The 15805-nt window shown below is 35.6% G+C and overlaps 1 protein-coding gene across 40 annotated transcripts in view; it reads left to right on the top strand.

Annotated features, from left to right (window-relative positions):
• ATRX (ATRX chromatin remodeler) overlaps nucleotides 1-15805 on the top strand; it is a 316685-nt gene that overhangs the window by 120436 nt on the left and 180444 nt on the right. For all 40 annotated transcript variants that reach the window (XM_078363312.1, XM_078363309.1, XM_078363298.1 and 37 more), the window contains 3 exons: nucleotides 6713-6846; nucleotides 7916-8092; nucleotides 13663-13756. In XM_078363312.1, the coding sequence (XP_078219438.1) occupies nucleotides 6713-6846; nucleotides 7916-8092; nucleotides 13663-13756 (405 nt within the window). The remainder of the gene's footprint in view (nucleotides 1-6712; nucleotides 6847-7915; nucleotides 8093-13662; nucleotides 13757-15805) is intronic.

Here is a 15805-nt window from a genome sequence, read left to right as displayed (position 1 = left end):
ATATTTTCTTGTTAAAATTCTTCTAAAACTGATTTAGAGTTTTGTATAAAATCAGGGAATACACATTTTATAATTCAGGCCTTTTGAAATGAATCTATATATGAATTATTAATAACTGTGGGTTCTTATTTATTTTTCTTCTCCCAAGGTTTTTTAAAAAAGTCATTAGATATTAATTTTGCTGGTACCCTCACCAAAAAGGATACAGAGTTACTTTTCATTAATGGCCCACATTGTAGGATTTGTGACTGAAAATGTGTTCCAAACCATTGTTTAGCTTTTTGATTGTTTGGTGACTTCATTATTATCTCATGAATTCCACCATTTTGGGGTATAGATCATTATGCCGTATGTGTATGTATGTGTGTGTGTGTTATTATTATTATTACTATTTTTGAGTCAGAGTCTCATTCTGTCACCCAGACTGGAGTGCATTGGTGCAATCTTGACTCACTGCAGCCTCCACCTCCCTGGTTCAAGCAATTCTTCTGCCTCAGCCTCCTGAGTAGCTGAGATTACAGGTGCCTGCCACCACCCCCAGTTAATTTTTGTATTTTTAGTAGAGGCAGGGTTTCACCATGTTAGCCAGGCTGGTTTTGAACTCTTGACCTTAAGTGATCTGCCTGCCTTGGCCTCCCAAAGTGCTGGGATTATAGGCATGAGCCACCGCGCCCAGCTAGTCATAGTTTTAATAGAAAACTTAATGCCAAGATACTAATTTTGAACCCGAGTTAAAATATATACTAATGCATAAATCTTGAAGAATTCTGTAACTGATATTTTTTTTTCTTGAGATGGAGTCTTGCTCTGTCACCCAGGCTGGAATGCAGTGGCATGATCTCTGCTCACTGCAACCTCTGCCTCCTGGGTTAAAGCAGTTTTCCTGCCTCAGCCTCCCGAGTAGCTGGGACTACAGGTGCCCGCCACCACGACAGGCTAAGTTTTGTATTTTTAGTAGAGATGGAGTTTTGCCACATTGGCCAGACTGGTCTCAAACTCCTGACCTCAGCTGATCCACCTGCCTTGGCCTCTCAAAGTGCTGGGATTACAGGTGTGAGCCATCGTGCCTGGCCACGTTTTGTTTTTTAATTTCCTATCCCCTAATTATATGGCATTTATTAAAACAAAGCCTCACACCCTACTAAATATTTAACATTCCTTGTCTATATGCCTTTGAATTATTTTACATATCAACCTTTAAAATATGGTATGATGCTTTAGGACTACATATACTTAGGTATCTCTGAAGAGCATGCATTTAGACCCATTATCTTATTTAGAATTCTGTTAAGTACTTTATTATGATATTGTTCACAAAAACCAATTTTTAAGCAAATTTTATCATCTTGTTTATGGATGCCCAGTATTTTGGCCTTCTAAAAATGTATTTTTTTTCCAGCAGTTTTCTTCAAACCTGTCCTGAGAACCTCTTAAAAGATAAAATGGTAGTTGTAGAATGTATCTCAGATGACCGTTCAGTGCACTTTAGAGTGTATACTGGACTAAATATATTTAAAAGTCCTTTTATAATCTTTAAAAAATCAAGCTGAGTGCAGTGGCTCACACTCAGTCCCAGCACTTTGGGAGGTTGAGGTGGGAGGATTGATTGAAACCAGGAGTTCAAGATCAGCCTGGGCAACATAGTGAGTCCCCGTCTCTACTTAAAAAAAAAAAAAATTAACTGGGCACGGTGGCACATGCCTGTAGTCCCAGCTACTCAGGATACTGAGGCAGAAGGATGGCTTTAGCCCAGGAGTTCAAAGTTACAAGGATCTATGTTTGTGCCACTACATTCTAGCCTGGGCAACAGAGCAAGATCCTGTCTCTAAAATAAAAAAAAAAATTAAAGCTTGAATTCTTGCATTTCTAAATACATAAATTTGAAATATGTAAAATACATATATCTTTAAAAATGGGGACTGGTTGCCGTGGCTCACACCTATAATCCCAGCACTTTTGGGGGCTGAGGTGGGTGAGTCACCTGGAATCAGAAGTTTGAGACCACCCTGGTCAGCATGGTGAAACCTCATTTCTACTAAAAATACAAAAATTAGCCAGGTGGGCAAGCACGCACCTGTATTCCCAGCTACTCAGGAGGCTGAGGCAGGAGAATCGCTTGAACCTGGGAGGCGGAGGTTGCTGTGAGCTGAGATCATGCCACTGCACTCCATCCTGGGCGACAGAGCAAGACTCTGTCTCAAAAAAAAAAAAAGGGACCATAATGTATTTGCCCAGGCACTGATTAGCACACAAGTGTTACAAGTACAGCGTATAGTGCTGGCACAGTAAAATTAATAGCAGATTGGGATTTAGGATCTTAGGTTCTACTCCTGACTTTGCCAATAGTTAGCTTTGTTTCTTTGGCTAAGTCATTCCTTATGTCTAGGTCTATTTCCTTATCTGTAACATGACAAAGCTAAGGTTCATCATTCTAGCTCTAACATGTTGTATTGCTTTTGTTATGGCTCTAAAAAGCTCCCTGGTGCAAGAGATCCTTCTCTTGATTGCTTTTTAAGAAACTCAACGTTTTAAATTACTGATTTATCTATCAAGAAGAGGTGGTGTACTTTCCTTTCCTGTTTGAGTGCTTAAAGAAGAGACATTACTCATTTCCTTTATAGATAGTATTGGAGTTAATAAAGGCTTTCTTGGCTTTCTCCTGTTTTTTTTGTTTTGTTTTGTTTTTTGTTTTTTTTTTCTGATTGCTTGTTTGTCGTGTTGTTGGGCTCACTTCTTATTTTATTTGTGCTTTCTTTTAGTAATGGTGTTATCTTGGTGTTCATTATGTACTTTGGAAGACTTAGTATATGTGGGTTTTGGGGTCCTATTTATTTTCTCATGCACCAGTTCCGATCATTGTTTGTTTGTGGGTTTTACCCTTCCTCCCATATTGTTTTGCTTTCTCCCCCTCTCCCTTCCCTCCCTTTCAGGAAAATGGAGGAGTGGCTCCATTACTTCTGGCTCTGCCCAGGTTTTCTGCCACAAGAGTGGCACGGCTTGTGCCTCTAATGCTTCTGATAGAGTCGTGACTGCTTTGGATTCTACACCTGCCCCAAGATGTAATATTGAGCATTGAGATTCCAGGGGCAGTACTTCGTCCTGGAAAGCCTCAAGAAAGGAAACTTCAGAGCAAACAGAATCAACTAGGGATCATGACTATACATCCATCACATGCATACCAGCATGGGTCCAGCCGAGGCCTCCAAAATGATGCTTTGCCAGCCTCAGCTGGTTCTCAAGTGATGATATCCTTGAAGTCTCTGGCCCGTGACTCCAGAGTTAAGGTAGTGGAGTTTCCCTTTAAAGCATCTCACAGCAGGCTTTGTAGATGGGACACATCTCACTTCAACATGCTTGCTGACTACTCAGGTTGAAAATCAGCCTCAGCCCTTAGGGCCATTAAATTAAGTTCTAATTTTGGAATGTAGATTATTAGGTTATAGGCTAGGTTTATGGTAGACTGGGTTTTTGACATAGTGGACTTCAGTAATAACTTATACAAAATGATTCAACTTACTCTTTTTAGGGCTTAATTTACGTAGCTATAAAATAGGTTTTCCTTTGGTTAAAAGGTATTAGAGGGCAAAAATAAAATCTTTTAGCCAGGTAGTCTCCATCACTCTGTATGTAATTTGTGATTTGGAGAAAAATGACCTGAAGTTCTTAATTTTTTGGCTTTTGAATGTACTATGATTGTTCTATATGTTATGATCTTACTGAGGGTTGTTGCTGAGTTGTAATTCTACAGTATGTGGATCTCATTTCAGTTTCTCTGATTTATTAATAGATACACAATTATATCTTATTTCATATACATCATATTTCTTAGTCTCCTGACAATCCAGAACTTGAGAATGCATTAAGTGGGTTTACATATTGTGACCTTCCTTTGATTTTTTAGTATACATAGTTTTTGGAGACTAGAATTTGAAAGAAGAAAAATTACATGATTTCCTACAATTAATAACCAAATCTTTATATTTAATAGGCATTTTTAAGACTTTTTTTGATCTCGAAATCAGGTTGTTGAACTAACGTTTCAAGTAACTAGATTAGGAATTGTATTTTTGTTGGCTCTTCCACCCAAATGCTGATAGGAGAGATCTCCTTGTACTTGCAAGTAAACTGTGTTTTCCCATTTCTAATCTAGTATCCAATGCTTCATATATTTTACACACACAGACACACACACACACACACACGCACACACGCATTTATTCATCCCAAAATTTATTATTCAGATAGTTTTAGGAAGTTTTTTCTGGTTCATGAGAAGTGACAATGTGTAGTATTATTAAAGATAATTTTAATATATACCAACAGAAAAAAAATGCTATGCCAGACGTAGAAATTTGCTACTAATGTTTTATTTTAGTGTCCTCTAGTCTTTAGGGATATATAAATTAAAAATTTTTTAAAAATAAAATAGAACTATATAGTGGTTTAGAAATTACTTTTTAACTTAATAAATACTTTCTATCTTAATCTTATTTAGAATATTATTTTAATTTCTACCTCTTATTTTATGAATCATGTGATAATACTAATTAGTTTCTGATATTGTTTAAAGGTTTTCTCACTCTTTGCTATTGCAGACAACATTGTAATAATTATCAATGACTTTTTTTTTTTGAGACTGAGTTTTGCTCTTGTTGCCCAGGCTGGTATGCAATGGCATGATCTCAGCTCACTGCAACCTCCACCTCCCAGGCTCAAGTGATTCTCCTGCCTCAGCCTCCCGAGTAGCTGGGATTGCAGGCATGCACCACCACGCCCAGCTAATTTTCGTATTTTTAGTAGAGATGGGGTTTGCCACGTTGGCCAGGCTAGTATTGAACTCTGGACCTCAGGTGATCCACTCACTTTGGCCTCCCAAACTGCCAGGATTACAGGCATGAGCCACCACGCCTGGCTGAATTTTTTTTGTAAAGATGATTTTAGAGATTTTTTTTCCAGAAAGATATATTTCTTCAATTTATAAAGTGCTTCCATTTATTCTAAAACTGTTTCCTAATTTGGGGAGGGTATGTTGTAAATATTCTTTATTTTATAAAATGATTAAGATAAATGAACTTTGGGTTTAAGTTTCTTTTTTTGACAAAATGAAAAGTTGGCAACCCTGTATTTGTCCCCATTTTAAAAAGCTTGCAGTGTGTAAACCGTTGATCTAGAAATAGAAGAGCAAAGCTTTACAGCTCAACTTTAGTAAAATTTAAATTGGTGTCTAATCTTCACTTTACTGAAATACAAATCAGGGCAGAAATTCTCAGTAAAGCAAACCCATCTGTGGCTTCCTTTAGCAATTGATGATTCTCAGTGTTGTCTAAATATTTCTGATCCATCTGTTTGAGGGAGAAAGCACCAAAAGGCATATAATAAACATTTATGGAAGTGATTGTCTATTTCGCTTCAGTCTATTTAGATGCCCTTGCTATGCATCTTTGAATATAAATAGTAATGAACAATCTATCTGTCAAATAAAATTTAGGAGGCAGCTAACATGCATTAATATCTCCTGCCGTTGAGTGAATTCTTTGCTGAAATGTGGGTGCATGCTAAGAAATGTAAAGAGGGGTTTCAAATCCAGAAATAACAAGTGTTCCATAATCCCAGCTATAAGTTTTGACTTAGCTAGAGAGTCAGTCTTGATTGCAGAGAACATGTTTATCCCATACAGGTTAGCTCATGGCAAACTGTCAGGATCATGCCATCTTCTTTTGAACCTTTCTACAAGGCATTTTCTTATTGCTGTGATTTATGAATTTATATTGAAAGGATACCCAGAGTTATCAAAACATCTTATCTTGCACAAAAGCTGTATGATTGCTTTTATCTTACATTTTCAGTTATTTTTCTTGAGTACAAACATGGAGATTTCCTAGGAATATATTTTAACATGTGACGGTAGGAATAAAAGAAGTGTTTTCTTATGCTTTTAGTAATTGATTTTTCCATTAGCAAATTGGTCTTTGAGGAGCATCTTGAGAAATTTTGGTTTGAGTGAAGCAACTGCACTATTTTTTTTAAGTAACCCATTTGTGGTAATTTGTGTTCTTTTACTATGTATGTAATTAATAGCACTCATGTCCCTTCTTGCCCTATCTTGAATATTATTAGAGATTACTTATTGCTGCAATACTTAACCTTTGTGTATTCTTTCATCTGGTTAACCGAATTTATGTAGTACATTGAAATTAAGGTCCAAAACTATCATACTCTAGTTTGAGGCAAGGTGTCATTAAATATAGTGGTTTATTACACATTGGTTTTCCAAGAATATATTTTGCTGTTGAATAAAACCTCTTGTGGAGTTTTATCTTGGAATGCCATTTATCTGAACAAGTTGATTTACTACTGTTGGTCTGTCTGACATTGTAGTTGTAGGATGATGTCAGCAAAGCAAATAGAGGATTGGAAGGTTATCCAGTATCAAATTGCAATTGGTAAAAATAGTCAATAGAATATTTCCTTTAGTGTTTTCAATATATTACAGATTGTATAGTATTAAGAAATAATGAGTGTAAAGAACATTTTCAAAAGTTTTGATTATAGCTTAGGTTAAAACATGTTTTTGCTAGTTGTTTATAATATAAAATCTGTTTGTACATTTGGTTCTATTTTGATGCAGAGAAGTCTGTTTTTGTTTTGAATTTGATGTATTTCACCCCCAGATATATAGTTCTTTTTTTTATTGTTTTTTTTTACTCTCAAGAATTGCCAAGAAGATGCTTTTAGAAGAAATCAAAGCCAATCTTTCCTCTGATGAGGATGGATCTTCAGATGATGAACCAGAAGGAGGGAAAAAAAGAAATGGAAAACAAAATGAAGAAAACCCAGGAGATGAGGGTGAGCTCCTCAAAGAGAAGTTTATAATGTCATAATTTGATTCCTTGACCAGTTCAGCCTTTGAAGAATATCTGTCCAAGAAATATCTTAATACAGCCAGGTGTGGTGGCTCACGCCTGTAATCTCAGGATTTTGGGAGGCCAAAGCATGTGGATCACTTGAGCTCAGGAGTTTGAGACCAGCCTGAACAAGATGGTGAAACTCTGTCTCTACTAACAATAGCTGGGCATGGTGGTACATGCCTGTAGTCCCAGCTACTCAGGAGGCCGAGGCAGGAGAATTGCTCAAACCTGGAAGGCAGAGATTGCAGTGCTCCTGCACTCCTGTGTGGGTGACAGAGCCAGACTCCATCTCAAAAAGTGTAAAAAAAAAAAAAAAAGAAATCTATTAATACATGCATTTAGAGTTTATGAAAATGTTTAAAACTTTATTACCATGACTTCTCTAGAATATCTTGTAGTAATTATGGAATTTACTCTAATTTTGTCAGTTAATGCCAATAAACAGATTTTTTTTTTTTTTTTTTTTTTTGAGACGGAGGTTTGCTCTTGTTTCCCAGGCTGGAATGCAATGGCGCCATCTTGGCTCACTGCCTCTTCCTACCTCCTGGGTTCAAGTGATTCTCCTGCCTCAGCCTCCCGAGTAGCTGGAATGATATACATGCGCTACCATATCTGGACAATTTTGTATTTTTAGCAGAGACAGGGTTTCTCCATGTTGGTTAGGCTAGTCTTGAGTTCCTGGCCTCAGGTGATCCACCCACCTCGGCCTCCCAAAGCGCTGGGGTAACAGGTGTGAGCCACTGTGCCCAGCCCTAAACAGATGATTTTCAAAGCAAAATATTTTATTCCTTACATATAAATATATGTTGGTGATATTTAGTCAGTATTTAATAATAGTAATATATCAAGTCTGATGTGTGAGATTACCTGATAACACCAATGATACCAAGGTATGTGCATAGCTCTGATCTTTTTCATAAGTTGCAATAGTTGCCAACAGGCAAAATAGTTTTACAAGGCATTTTAAAGGCTGAAGAAGGTTTTACTGGTTTGTTTTCTTCATTTAGAAGCAAAAAATCAAGTCAATTCTGAATCAGATTCAGATTCTGAAGAATCTAAGAAGCCAAGATACCGACATAGGCTTTTGAGGCACAAACTGACTGTGAGTGATGGAGAGTCTGGAGAAGAAAAAAAGACAAAGCCTAAAGAGCATAAAGAAGTCAAAGGCAGAAATAGAAGGAAGGGTAAGACATTTTAATTCTGAGTGTAAAGAACATACTGAGGGGCTCAGTGGCTTACGCCTTAATCTTAGCACTTTGGGAGGCCAAGGTGGGCAGATTCCTTGAGCCCAGGAGTTCAGTACCAGCCTAGGCAACACAGGAAAAACCCAGTCTTTACAAAAAAATAGAAGAATTGGCTGGGCATGGTGGTGTGCACCTATAGTCCCAGCTACTTGGGAGGCTGAAGTGGGAGGATCACCTGAGCCCCGGAGGCCAAGGCTATAATGATCAATGATTTCAACACTGCATTCCAGCCTGCATTCCAGAGTGAGACCCTGTCTCAAGAAAAAAAAACAAAAGAACATAACTAGTTTTGTAAACTAATTTTAGTAATGAAATTTAAGTATATCTGTTCAAACAGTTGACCACCTATATTAAGCAAATGTCAGTACTCTGGCAACAAGTATTCTTTCACATGAGATTGAAATAAATAATTTAGAGTGGGTAGATAACCCAGAAACTGTAGATGACACAAAGAATATTTCTGACCTTTAGATTATAAAGAGAAATAAATATGATTTAATAAAATATACTTAAATGTTATGTAGAAAATATAAGATTGAATACAACTGCAAAAAGGCATGGTGCTTTCCTGCAGAAGGGTAGAAGATGCAATTAACTTGAGTGAATTTATGCAAGCTTGTATACAAAAGTTGACTGGCATATAGTCAGAGTAAATTTCTATTTCATTAAAAGGCTGAGTCCTTTTGCAATGAGGGCTTACATTTTTTCAGCAGTATGGTGGGCATTGGGGATACAAAAGTGAATAAGAAGTTATCTCAGTGATTTTGATAGGTTACTAGGTTTGACAGTCACCGGTTTCGTAAGAATTATTGACCTTTATATTATAAAATATAGCACCCTGAGGTGCATTTTGTGTAATGTAATTATATAATGTGGCACAAAGAAGGGTTTCTTTAGCTTCTTGAGGGTTGAGACTTAACCCCAGAGAAGGCATCACAATGAAGGCTTTTACCCAGAAGATCAAATTCAAAATGTGGGAGCACGTAGTTGTGAAGATTTACAACATAAGCAGGGAAAAAAGTTTAAAAACCTGTGTAAAATGTTGGCACATGATGGATGGGGTACAATTAATATAGTATAATCTGCTCTATAGATGGGAGTAGGGAAAGGAATAGCAGGGAATGGGGCTGGGCCTGTAAGACAGAGACCAGTTACTGGAGATCTTTATAAGCTTGTGTTTTTCAAACTGGAGTACTGGGTGATATACCAAAGTGTACATCTCTTTGGTGTCTATTTTATTTGAGGTTTTGTAAAGGGCATTTTATATTAAATACTATGTATTGGGTAATTAAATATAACATTTGCCTGTGAATTTTGGGTAACAAAAAGTTCTAAGAATTTTTGTCATTGTTGTTTGGCTCTTTGATGACTAGGGGTAAATTTTGAAGACTATTGTTAGTACCCAACCTATGGATGGCAGATGAACTCTTCTCTGCCAACTGGGAATAGGAAAACATTTTTGCAAGTGTTTGGGAAATATATTAAGCTCTAAAGGATGCAGGGCTATAGAAAAGTTTTTTTAAAATTACTGTATTTATTTTTGAACTCTGGACCTACAGTGATCCACCTGACTTGTCCTCCCAAAGTGCTGGGATTGCAGGTGTGAGCCACTGTGCTGGCCTTATTTTAAAATTTTTTTTATAACAGCTGTATTGAGATATAACTCACAAACCACACAATTCACCCATTTACATTATACAATTTAGCAGTTTTTAGTATAATCATAGAGGATTACCACCACTTAAAAACATTTTTTTTAAATACACGTACAAAGAAGTGTACATATCAATAAGTAGACATCTTGATGAAAATATAGGGCACCCAGATCAAAGAACAAGATGTTTATTACTAACACCCAAGAATCATAACCTCAGCATGACCGCTTTTTTCCCTGTTTAAAGGTTTTGATGAAAGAAGTCATATGATCAGAGTAGTTGCTCTTCAGTGAGAATGAAGTCACCAAATGTGTGGAAGGTATTGCTGTAGTTGATGACAAATGGGGTTGTTGGAGAAGAGGAAGGTTGACTTGAGTCTTAAAGGAGATTGAATTGTTAGGTCTTCTTAACTGACATGAAAGGGAAAAGTCTCCAATTAGTGTCAGATTTATAGAGTTGTCACGGTATATGTATAATATCAGAAAAATACTTGAGGTTGTTCAGTGGAGTTGTTTTACAAATAGAGAGCTAAGGACATAGTCTTGGAGTTCTAAACATTTATAGGGCTTTTGGGCAAGAGTTATTCACTAAAGATGAGGAAGAAATAGTTCCTGCCGTACACATGTATAATTAATATGTCATGGATATTTTCATGTTAATAAATAATAGTACATCATTTTGTGACTACTTGCCATATAAATTTCTTTGCAATATGGCTGCAAGCTCTTAAGGAACTCTGATTTAACATGTTATATATCACAACATGGATTCCTGTGCATTCCTGTGCATCTTCAACAAAGGGAACAATATTGATTTTTGCTTCTGTGGCTTAGCTCAGTATATAGAGCCTTTTAGTATACATGATTACATTTGAGATTTGGTTTATTAAAACCTAAGTTTTCTATGATCTATGTTTCTACTGCCTGATTCTGTGGGTAATTTATTGTCCAAGTCATGTTGTTGTTTGTTTGTGTATGGGAGAGTAAACTTCTAAAATCCCATCATATTTGTGTTCCTAATATAGATTATGATCATAGTGGTTGATATATAGTTGAAGTTGCATGATTTTCTGAGTTTTGTAAATTCTAGTCTTCCTTTATTATATGGAAATTTGAATTGAGTGATGGGAAAAATCAATAGTGAATAATCTACTTATTAAATCTATTTAGTTGAATTAAATTGAAATCCATTAAAGAGGCATAAGAACAAATTGCAGCATGTGAACCTTAATTTTCTCCTAAATTAGAAAAGTGTTATAAAATTATTTTAGTGACAATTTTGAAACTGTAAATACTGCCTTTATATTAGATGATAGTAATTTTTTTTCCAGGTGTGATAATGGTATTTAGTTATATAGGGCAGTATCCTTATGCTTAGGGGTGAAGTGTCATCTGCATTTAATATCCCATGGTTCAATATAAGAAAAGGGGTGTGTGTGTGTATGTGTGTAGAGAGAGAAAGAAAAAAGCGCATATGGTAAACTGCTGACAATGAGTGAATTTAGGAGAAGGGATACAAGTGTTCATTCCATAATTCTTTCAAATTTTGGGTATATTTGAAAAATTTTTAAATGTTGGGTGAAAAATTAATACTAGGCTTAAAATTGTACTAATGACAGGATTTTTTGTGTGTGAATGCAGGGATACATGTCAATGTGTGTTTTTGGTATTCTCCCAGCTTTCCAGTTGCTTAGCTGTTCTTTTTTTTTTTTTAATTGTAAAATATACATAACATAAAATTTACCATTTTAACCATTTTTAAGCGTACAGTTCAGTAACATTAAGTACATTCACATTTTTATACAACCATCACTTCTATCTGTCCCCAAAATGTATTGTCATTCCAAATGTAATCTCTATAACCATTAAACAATAATTCTTTCTTCGCCTCTCCTCCCACATATTCTTTATAATACTCATGTTCTCCCATTTATAGCATTCTGTTAGCATTTATGTTCTCTCATTTTTTAGCTGGAATAGAACTTTGATTCTGATCTCAGATTATGATAGATTTTTAAAAAATTATTTTGCAACAATTTTAGATTTACAGAAATGTTACACAAATAGTGTGCAGGGTTCTGTGTATCTTTCAGCTAGCTTCCCAGATTTAATACCTTATCATAGTACAAGTGTTGATTCCTTATTTTCCCAACTGTTTCTTGATGCATATTTGTCTAATGTTTTCTCACGATTGAGGTTATTTTGCATTTTGACAGAAGACCACAGAAGTGATCTTTTGTCTTCAGCACATGATACCAAGAATATATGATGTCAGTATGTCTTTTTTTTTTTTTTTTTTGAGATAAGACCTTGCTCTGTTGCCCAGGCTGGAGTGCAGTAGTGTGATCACAGCTTACTGTAGCCTCAACTTCCTGGGCTCAAGTGATCCTCTTTTCTCAGCCTCCCAGGTAGCTGGGACCACTGGTGTGCACCATCATGCCTGGCTAATTTTTATATATTTTTTTTTGTGGAGACAGAATCTCCCTATGTTGCCCAGGCTGGTCTCAAATTCCTGGATTCAAGTGATCCTCTCAACTTGGCCTCCCAAAGTGCTGGGATTACAAGGGTGAGCCACCATGCCCAGCCATCAGTATGTCTTATTACTCTTATGGTTAACTTCTGTTACTTGCTTAACGTTGGTGTCGGCTGGTCTTTTTCCACTGTAAAGAAGAAGATACTATTTTTCTGTCTATATTTAGTATTTTCTGGGGTGATACTTTGAGATCATGCATATATCCCGTTTCTTAGCATACTTAAGCCTGCTAATTTTATTATTCATTTTGGGTGAAGCAGTTATTACTGTGGTATTTGCCTACTTGTAATTTTCTATTTCTTTCATTACTTCCACATTTAGTAATTGTGAGGAAGAGTTGTTTTTTCCTCTTTATTTATTGCATTATTTATATCAACATAGACTTATAGATTTTTATTTTACAAGTTATAATCCAATAGTATCATTTATTTTATTGCTTAATTGTTCTAGTTTTGGTTGTTGGGAGCTCCTTCAAGTTGAATCCTTTCAACATGTGCCTATTCGCGATTGAACACTGCTTTATTTTCTGGCGCTATAAGATGTTCTCAGCTCATCCTGTATTTTTTCTCACCTGCTTCCTTTGGCCAGAAAGATAGGTTTTCTCCTGGAGTTTTATATGCTTCCATTACTGTGTTAATTGTCAGGAAAAAAATTGAGGATTCCACATGTAGAACCCCATTTTCCTGGTGGTGTAACTAGAAATAGGGATTTTCTTCACAGTCTTCTTGTCAATACTCTCTGCATACTTTTGGAATTTAGCCTGCCTTCTGTTCAAAACAGGAAACAAAGGAAGAAAATAACTGGGGCACCCACAGCTGTCTCCCCTCCCCCAGTTGTAGAGGGATCATTATTCAAGTTTTGATTTCAGTCTCCAATCTTCCTATTACTGTTTGCCTTTCTCAGTTCTTCGATGTGTCATCATTGGAGGAGAGAATCTGTACTCTTACTCCATCTTGGCCAGCCTACCTTGCTAGTTTTGAATAGCCAAACTCCGTTTTCATTAATTTACCTTTGGTAATTACATGTATTTTATTGACAGGCAATTTATTCTTATTTTGTCAATTCAAATACAATTGAATACTTAAATTTTAATGTACAACCATAGTTTTATAATTACATCTGGAATACATTTGAATTTTATTTATATATACCATGTAGAGTGTTAACTGGTATATTTTATATTATGTATCATCCATCTACATATATACCACCACTGATGTTCTTACAGTGCTCTGTTTTAATGTGGAGTCATTGGTAAATTAAGCAAATTAGGTTTCTGTTGGAAAATAATTAATAATTTTATGTGTTTTTTTAAAATTCAAGTCAGCAGTGAAGATTCAGAAGATTCTGATTTTCAGGAATCAGGAGTTAGTGAAGAAGTCAGTGAATCTGAAGATGAACAGCGGCCCAGAACAAGGTATTATAATTGGTTTTTAAAAAATTTTAGGAATTAATCCGAATGACCATGCCCTCAAATGATTTGTATGGTTACTGTTACCAATAAAGTTAGTGTGATATATTTTTTTGAAACTAATTGTTATACTTAATAGTTTAAAAAGAATCTAAGCATATTTTATGAATATTGAATTGTGTATTCTAACCTGGGTAGATTTTTACTCTGCAAAACCACTTGTGGCTTCAGTTTTTTATTGTTCAGGGGGAGATTGTAGGGTAATAGTAAAGAGGCTTTATAGAAAAACTGTCTCAGTCTAACTTTGGGCTTTACTAATTTCTATTTGTATAAATATTTTATGCTTCTGTTTCCTCATATTTAAAGTGGGGGATTACAATATACTTGATTGATTATTGTGGGCAGTAAATGAGACAGTACATGTGCAAGGTTTATGACAATACTTACCTGGCAGTTAGTAAGTGCTCAATATATAAATTATTGGTCTTAGTAGTACTGCAGTAATAATGATATGCTTGTTCTTGAAACATGAACAGTCACTGATCTATATTACATGTAATTTAAAATTTGTCTTCCTTCTTAGTATGGTATGTTAGATAATACTACTATGATTTTTTAATTTCCCCCAGAATACCATAATCTTTCTATAGTTTATCAAATGAACAATCTGTGTTTGTGTATGTATGTCTACAGAGATGTCTATCTGCACTTGTAAGTTTTAAAACATTCCAAGTTTTTTTAGGTTAATACTTACCAGGTTGTGCTTAGAGTATAGTAATATATTATACTTTAACTTAATATAAAATGAAAATGATAAGGTATGATGAGAGTTATTTTTTAAACCAAGATGTAATACGAAATTTAACATGTTATAGTGTGGAATACAGTGGTCTTCAGAATATTTGCAAAATCGTGCAATGATCACCACTCTGTAATTTCTGAACATTTCCATCACCCAAGGAAAAAACCCTGTACTTACTAGCAATCGTTTTCCATTCTCCATGCCCTCGTATTCTAATAAACACTAAAATCTACTTTCTATCTCTATGGATTTGCCTGTTCTAGACATTTTGCATGAGTAGATTTCATAAAATATATATCCTTTTATGAATGGATTTTTTTCACTTAGCATAATGTTTTCAAGGTTTATCCATGTTGTAGCCTATATCTATACTTCATTCTTTTTTTAAATGTTATTTATTTATTTTGAGATGGAGTTTCACTCTTGTTGCCTAAGCTAGAATGCAGTGGTGCCATCTTGGCTCACTGCAACCTCTGCCTCCCGGGTTTGAGTGATGCTCCTGCCTCAGCCTCCCAAGTAGCTGGGATTATAGGTGTGTGCCACCATGCCTGGCTAGTTTTTTGTATTAGTAGAAACGAAGTTTCACCATGTTAGCCAGGCTGACCTCAGGTGATCTGCCCACCTTGGCCTCCCAAAAGGTGTGAGCCACCATGCTTGGTTAGTTTGATGACTATTTTTATTAATGGTAAAATGCACATAACCTAACATTTACCATCTTAACCATTTTTTTCTTTTATGGTATTACTGGGAATTTTTATTTTCATGTTAACCATTTTTTAAGTGTATGGCTTAATAGTGTTAAGTGTATTCAGTATTTTTGGAACCAATCTCCAAAACCTTTACCTCTTGCAAAATTGAAATGTTATTCATGAAACCACTCCCCTTTTCCTCTCACCTGGCAGCCACGATTCTGTTTTCTGCCTCTATGAATTTCAGTACTCTAGGAACCTCATATAAATTGAATCATACAGTATTTGACCTTTTATGACTGGCTTATTTCACTTAGCAGCATGTGCTCCAGGTTCATATATGTTACAGCATTTGTCAGAATTTTCTTTCTTTTAAAGGCTTAATAATGTTCTGTTGTATACCATGTTTTGTTTATCAGTTTATCTGTTGATGGACACTTGGGTTGCAACCTTTTGGCTATCGTGAATAATGCTGCTTTGAACATAAATATCTCCCTTTTTTTTTTTTTTTTTTTTTTTGAGACGGGGTTTCGCGCTTGTTACCCAGGCTGGAGTGCAATGGGG

This window comes from Callithrix jacchus, chromosome X (assembly GCF_049354715.1).
Source record: "Callithrix jacchus isolate 240 chromosome X, calJac240_pri, whole genome shotgun sequence".
NCBI classification, from domain to species: domain Eukaryota; kingdom Metazoa; phylum Chordata; class Mammalia; order Primates; family Cebidae; genus Callithrix; species Callithrix jacchus.
The sequence above is the reverse complement of the archived record's forward strand: the minus strand, read 5'-3'. Positions and strand labels throughout refer to the sequence as shown.